Here is a 7,226-nt window from a genome sequence, read left to right as displayed (position 1 = left end):
GGAGCAGGATGATGCCATCCCGGGGGGGCCGGTGGGTGCATCCCGGGGGCGGGTTCCCGCCGGGAGCCGGCCCGTCCCGGTGGCGGGGCTGAGGCCGCGATTCCCGGTAGGAAGCGGTGCAGCTGGCGCGGCAGAAGGAGCGGGAGCTGGCGGCGCGGCAGGACGAGTGCAACGACACGGTGCAGGCGCTGTGGGAGCAGTGCAAGCCCTGCCTCAAGCGCTCCTGCGTCCGCTTCTACTCCCGGACCTGCCACAGCGGCTCCGGCCTCGTGGGGCGCCAGGTCAGGGACGGGCCGCGGGCGCGCCGGGAACGGGGAGGAATTCGGGCTCATCCCGGTCCTCTTCCCGTTAGCGGGTCCGGGAGGGCGGGAGAGGGGTCCTACAGAACGCAGGGATACCGGGAATGGGGAGGAATTTGGACTCATCCCGGTCCTCTTCCCGTTAGCGGCTCCGGGAGGGCGGGAGAGGGGTCCCACAGAACGCAGGGATACCGGGAATGGGGAAGAATTTGGGCTCATCCCGCTCCCCTTCCCGTTAGCGGGTCCGGGATGGCGGGAGAGGGGTTCCACAGAACGCAGGGATACCGGGAATGGGGAGGAATTTGGACTCATCCCGGTCCTCTTCCCGTTAGCGGCTCCGGGATGGCGGGAGAGGGGTTCCACAGAACGCAGGGATACCGGGAATGGGGCGGAGTTTGAGCTCATCCCGGTTCCTTTCCATCAGTGGCTCCGGGGTGGCGGGAGAGGGGTCCCACAGCTCACTGGGATACCGGGAATGGGGTCGAGTTTGGGCTCATCCCGGTCCCTTTCCCATTAGTGGTTCCGGGATGGCAGGAGAGGAGTCACAGGGATATTGGGGAGGGGTTGGATTTTGGCTTGATCCTGCTCCCTTCCCATGGGTCCCACAGCTCACAGGGATACCGAGAATGGGGCAGAGTTTGGGCTCATCCCGGTCCCCTTTCCATTAGTGGCTCCAGGATGGCGGGTGAGGGGTCCCACAGCTCACAGGGATATTGGGAATGGGGTGGATTTTGGGCTGATCCTGCTCCCCATTATCCAGAAGCCTGGTAGGTCCCACAGCTCACAGGGATTCTGGGAATGGGGCCGAGTTTGGGCTGGTCCTGCTCTCCTTCCCATCACCTGAAGGGGAGAGATCCTGATGTGAAGAGGGGGCAGATTTTGGGCTGGCCCTGCTCCCCTTTCCATTGGCAGCTCCGGGATGGGGGGTGCAGGGTCCCACAGCTCACTGGGACACCGGGAATGGGGCAGAGTTTGGGCTCATCCCAGTCCCTTTCCATCAGTGGCTCTGGGATGATGGGAGAGGGGTCCCACAGCTCACAGGGATATTGGGAATGGGGCCGAGTTTGGGCTCATCCCGGTTCCCTTCCCATTAACTGGTGGTCCAGCAGATGAGGGGGCCACGGCATACTGGGATCCCAGGAATGAGGAGCTCGCTCCCCTTCCCATTATCCAGAGGGCGGGCAGGTCCCACAGCTCACAGGGACACTGGGAATGGGGTGGAGTTTGCCCTGCCCCTGTTCCCCTTCCCATTATCCAGAGGGTGGGCAGGCGAGGGAGATCCCACAGCGGGACACTGGGAAGGGGGGCGGGTTTCTCCCCGATCCCGCCGCCGACATTCCCGCCCGCCCTTCCCAGCTGGAGGAATTCCTGAACCACTCGTCCCCCTTCTCCATCTGGGTGAACGGGGAGCGCCTGGACTCGCTGCTGGAGCGGGACGAGCGGCAGGAGCAGGAGCTGGAGGAGCTGGAGGAGCGCTTCGGGCTCCTGGAGGACGGGATCGACGGGATTTTCCAGGACGGCTCCCGCCCCTTCGGCCGCGCGCTCCCCTTCTTCCAGGCGCCCTTCGGGGGCTTCCGGGAATCCTTCCGGGAACCTTTCCGGGAATCCTTCCGCCCCCCCCCCGTGCAGCGCGTGCGGCTCCCGCCGGCCCGCCGCTTTTCCCGGGATCTCTATCCCTTTTTCCGGCATCCCCTGCACCCCCAGCACGGCTTCCAGCACCTCTTCCAGCCGCTCCTGGAGCTGACCCGCGGGATGCTGGAGGAGGCCCAGGGGAGCTGGGAGCATCCCTGGGCTGGGATCGGCCCAGGTGAGCCGGGGCTCGGCTTTCCCCGGGAGCCGACCGGGATTTAGGGATGAGATTCCCAGAAATCCTCGCCCTCCCGCCCCCTCCTGCTTCTTGGCCGGGTTTGGGAGGAATTCCCGGGGCGGTTTGGGAATAGCGAAGCTCCGCTGTTGGCGGGGATGGGGCTTTTTTGGGATGTTCTGGGGTTTTTGGGATGTTCTGGGGTTTTTGGGATGCTCTGGGGTTTTGGGATGTTCTGGGCTGAGTTTTTGGAATGTTCTGGGGGTTTTTTTGAGATATTTAGGGTTGGGTTTTTTGGAATATTCTGAGCTGGGTTTTTGGGATGTTCTGTTCTGGGTTTTTAGGATGTTCTGGGGTTTTTTTGGGATATTTAGGGTTGGGGTTTTTGGGATATTCTGAGCTGGGTTTTTTGGGATGTTCTGGGTTTTTTTGGGATGTTCTGGGTCTTTTGGGATGTTCTGGGTTTTTTGGGATGTTCTGGGTTTTTTGGGATGTTCTGGGGGGTTTTTGAGGATATTTAGGATTGGGTGTTTTGGGATGTTCTGTTCTGGGGTTTTGGGATGTTCTGGGGTTTTTTGGGATATTCCGAGCTGGGTTTTTGGGATATTCTGAGCTGGGTTTTTGGGATGTTCTGGTTTTTTTGGGATGTTCTGAGCTGTGTTTTTTGGGATATTCAGGTTTTTTGAGGATATTTAGGGTTGGGTGTTCTGGAATATTCTGTTCTGGGTTTTTTGGATGTTCTGGGTTTTTTTGGGATATTTAGAGTTGGAGTTTTTGGGATATTCTGAGCTGGTTTTTTTGGGATGTTCTGGGCTGGGGTTTTTTGGGATGTTCTGGGGTTTTGGGATGTTCTGGGTTTCTTGGGATATTTGGAGTTGGGGTTTTTGGGATATTCTGAGCTGGGTTTTTTGGGATGTTCTGTTCCGGGTTTTTGGGATGTTCTTGGGGGTTTTTGGATATTTAGGGTTGGGGTTTTTTGGATGTTCTGGGCTGGGTTTTTTGGGATGTTCTGGGCTGGTTTTCTTGGGATGTTCTGGGTTTTTTTGGGATATTTAGGGTTGGGGTTTTTGGGATATTCTGAGCTGGGTTTTTTGGGATGTTCTGGGCTGAGGTTTTTTGGGATGTTCTGTTCTGGGTTTTTGGGATCTTCTGGCCCAGTGTTTTTAATATTCTGTTCTGGGTTTTTTGGGATGTTCTGGGCTGGGCTTTTTGGAATGTTCTGTTCTGGGTTTTTTGGGATGTTCTGGGTTTTTTTGGGATATTTAGGGTTGGGTGTTTTGGGATATTCTGGTCTGGGTTTTTTGGGATGTTCTGGGCCAGTTTTTTGGAATATTCTGGGCTGGGTTTTTGGGATGTTCTGAGTTGGGTTTTTGGGATGTTCTGAGTTGGGTTTTTGGGATGTTTTGGGTTGGGTTGGGATATTTAGAGTTGGGTTTTTGGGATGTTCTGGGCTGTTTTTTTTGGGATGTTCTGGGGGTTTTTTGAGGATATTTAGGGTTGGGTGTTTTGGAATATTCTGGGCGGTTTTTTTCAATATTCTGTTCTGGGTTTTGGGGATATTCTGGGCTGGGTTTTTGGGATGTTCTGGGCTGGGTTTTTTGGGATGTTCTGGACTGGGTTGGGATATTTAGGGTTAGGTTTTTTGGACTATTCTGGGCTGGATTTTTTGGAATGTTCTGGATATTTTTTGTGGTTTTTTTGGATATTCTGGGCTGGGTTTTTGAGATATTTAGGGTTGGGTGTTTTGGCATATTCTGGACTGGTTTTTTTGGGATGTTCTGGGCTGGGTTTTTAGGGGTGTTCTGGGCTGGGTTTTTTGAGATATTTAGGGTTTTTTTTTNGGGAGAGGGGTCCCACAGCTCACAGGGATATTGGGAATGGGGCCGAGTTTGGGCTCATCCCGGTTCCCTTCCCATTAACTGGTGGTCCAGCAGATGAGGGGGCCACGGCATACTGGGATCCCAGGAATGAGGAGCTCGCTCCCCTTCCCATTATCCAGAGGGCGGGCAGGTCCCACAGCTCACAGGGATACTGGGAATGGGGCCGAGTTTGGGCTCATCCCGGTCCCCTTCCCATTAACTGGTGGTCGAGCAGGTGAGGGGGCCACGGCATACTGGGATGCCAGGAATGGGGGGAATTTTGGCCTCATCCCGCTCCCCTTCCCGTTATCCAGAGGGCTGGCAGGTCCCACAGCTCACAGGGACACTGGGAATGGGGTGGAGTTTGCCCTGATCCCATTCCCATTCCCATTATCCAGAGGGTGGGCAGGTGAGGGGTCCCCCAGCTCACATGGACGTTGGGAATGGGGTGGAGTTTGCCCTGATCCTGTTCCCATTCCCAATATCCAGAGGGCTGAAGGGTGAGGGGTCCCACAGCACACCAGGATATTGGGAATGGAGCAGATTTTGCTCTGACCCTGTTCCCATTCCCAGTATCCAGAGGGTGGGCAGGTGAGGGATCCCACAACTCACAGGGACACTGGGAATGGGGCAGTTTGCCCTGATCCTGTTCCCATTCCCAGTATCCAGAGGGCTGAAGGCTGAGGGGTCCCAGGGACACTGGGAATGGGGTGGAGTTTGCCCTGATCCTGTTCTCATTCCCATTATCCAGAGGGTGGGCAGGCGAGGGATCCCACAGCTCACAGGGACACTGGGAATGGGGTGGAGTTTGCCCTGATCCCGTTCCCATTCCCATTATCCAGAGGGTGGGCAGGTGAGGAGTCCCACAGCATACCAGGATATTGGGAATGGGGCAGATTTTACCCTGACCCTGTTCCCATTCCCATTATCCAGAGGGCTGAAAGGTGAGGGGTCCCAGGGACACTGGGAATGGGGTGGAGTTTGCCCTGCCCCCGTTCCCATTCCCATTATCCAGAGGGCTGAAAGGAGAGGGGTCCCAGGGATACTGGGAATGGGGTGGAGTTTGCCCTGACCCTGTTTCCATTCCCGTTATCCAGTGGGTGGGCAGGTGAGGGATCCCACAGCTCACATGGACGTTGGGAATGGGGTGGAGTTTGCCCTGACCCTGTTCCCATTCCCACTATCCAGAGGGGTTAAGGCTGAGGGATCCCAGGAATACTGGGAATGGGGCGGAGTTTGCCCTGCCCCTGTTCCCATTCCCATTATCCAGAGGGCTGAAGGCTGAGGGATCCCAGGGACACTGGGAATGGGGTGGAGTTTGCCCTGATCCCGTTCCCATTCCCACTATCCAGAGGGTGGGCAGGCGAGGGAGATCCCACAGCGGGACACTGGGAAGGGGGGCGGGTTTCTCCCCGATCCCGCCGCCGACATTCCCGCCCGCCCTTCCCAGCTGGAGGAATTCCTGAACCACTCGTCCCCCTTCTCCATCTGGGTGAACGGGGAGCGCCTGGACTCGCTGCTGGAGCGGGACGAGCGGCAGGAGCAGGAGCTGGAGGAGCTGGAGGAGCGCTTCGGGCTCCTGGAGGACGGGATCGACGGGATCTTCCAGGACGGCTCCCGCCCCTTCGGCCGCGCGCTCCCCTTCTTCCAGGCGCCCTTCGGGGGCTTCCGGGAATCCTTCCGGGAACCTTTCCGGGAATCCTTCCGCCCCCCCCCCGTGCAGCGCGTGCGGCTCCCGCCGGCCCGCCGCTTTTCCCGGGATCTCTATCCCTTTTTCCGGCATCCCCTGCACCCCCAGCACGGCTTCCAGCACCTCTTCCAGCCGCTCCTGGAGCTGACCCGCGGGATGCTGGAGGAGGCCCAGGGGAGCTGGGAGCATCCCTGGGCTGGGATCGGCCCAGGTGAGCCGGGGCTCGGCTTTCCCCGGGAGCCGGCCGGGATTTAGGGATGAGATTCCCAGAAATCCTCGCCCTCCCGCCCCCTCCTGCTTCTTGGCCGGGTTTGGGAGGAATTCCCGGGGCGGTTTGGGAATAGCGAAGCTCCGCTGTTGGCGGGGATGGGGCTTTTTTGGGATGTTCTGGGGTTTTTGGGATGTTCTGGGTTTTTGGGATGTTCTGTTCTGGGTTTTTGGGATGTTCTGGGGGTTTTTTGGATATTTAGGGTTGGGGGTTTTGGGATATTCTGAGCTGGGTTTTTTGGGATGTTCTGGGTTTTTGGGATGTTCTGGGCTGTGTTTTTTGGGATGTTCTGGGTTGGTTTTCTTGGGATGTTCTGGGTTTTTTTGGGATATTTAGGGTTGGGGGTTTTGGGATATTCTGAGCTGGGTTTTTTGGGATTCTCTGGGTTGTGTTTTTTGGGATGTTCTGTTCTGGGTTTTTGGGATGTTCTGGGTTTTTTTTGGATATTTAGGGTTGGGGGTTTTGGGATATTCTGAGCTGGGTTTTTTGGGATGTTCTGGGTTTTTGGGATGTTCTGAGCCGGGTTTTTTGGGATGTTCTGGGTTTTTTTTTGGGATATTTAGTGTTGGGTTTTTTGGAATGTTCTGGGCTGGGTTTTTGGGATGTTCTGGGCTGGGTTTTTTGGGATGTTCTGGACCGGGTTTTTTTGGATATTCAGGTTTTTTGAGGATATTTAGGGTTGGTGTTTTGGGATGTTCTATTCTGGGTTTTTGGGACCTTCTGGGTTTTTTTTGGATATTTAGAGTTGGGTTTTTTGGGGTAATCTGGGCTGGGTTTTTTTGGGATGTTCTGGGTTTTTGGGATGTTCTGGGCTGAGGTTTTTTGGGATGTTCTGGGTTTTTTGAGGATATTTAGGGTTGGGTGTTTTGGAATATTCTGTTCTGGGTTTTTGGGATGTTCTGTTCTGGGTTTTTGGGATGTTCTGGGTTTTTTTTGGGATATTTGGGGTTGGGGTTTTTGGGATATTCTGAGCTGGGTTTTTTGGGATGTTCTGGGCTGGGTTTTTTGGGATGTTCTGGGTTTTTTTGGGATATTTAGGGTTGGGTGTTTTGGAATATTTTGAGTTGGGTTTTCTTTGGGATATTCTGGGCTGGGGTTTTGGAATGTTCTGGGCTGGGTTTTTTAGGATGTTCTCTTCTGGGTTTTTTTGAATATTCTGCTCTGGGTTTTTGGGATGTTCTGGGCTGGTTTTTTTGAGATGTTCTGTTTTTTTTTGGATGTTCTGGGTTTTTTTGGGATGTTCTGGGCTGGGTTTTTGGGATGTTCTGGGCTGGTTTTTTGGGATGTTCTGGGCTGGGTTTTTAGG

At 55.5% G+C, this 7,226-nt stretch overlaps 1 protein-coding gene across 1 annotated transcript in view; it reads left to right on the top strand.

Annotated features, from left to right (window-relative positions):
• Window positions 1-93: 93 nt before the first annotated feature.
• The window catches only part of LOC108510341 (clusterin-like), a gene marked incomplete at its 5' end in the record, with an annotated part of 12,754 nt that continues 5,621 nt past the window's right edge, over window positions 94-7,226 (top strand). Inside the window, 3 exon segments of the mRNA XM_017840024.1 lie at window positions 94-281; window positions 1,656-2,121; window positions 5,315-5,863. Coding sequence (XP_017695513.1) covers window positions 94-281; window positions 1,656-2,121; window positions 5,315-5,863 — 1,203 coding nt within the window.

Source organism: Lepidothrix coronata, unplaced genomic scaffold (assembly GCF_001604755.1).
Source record: "Lepidothrix coronata isolate B3197 unplaced genomic scaffold, Lepidothrix_coronata-1.0 Scaffold679, whole genome shotgun sequence".
Classification (NCBI taxonomy): domain Eukaryota; kingdom Metazoa; phylum Chordata; class Aves; order Passeriformes; family Pipridae; genus Lepidothrix; species Lepidothrix coronata.
This window is presented reverse-complemented; position numbering and strand designations above follow the sequence as displayed.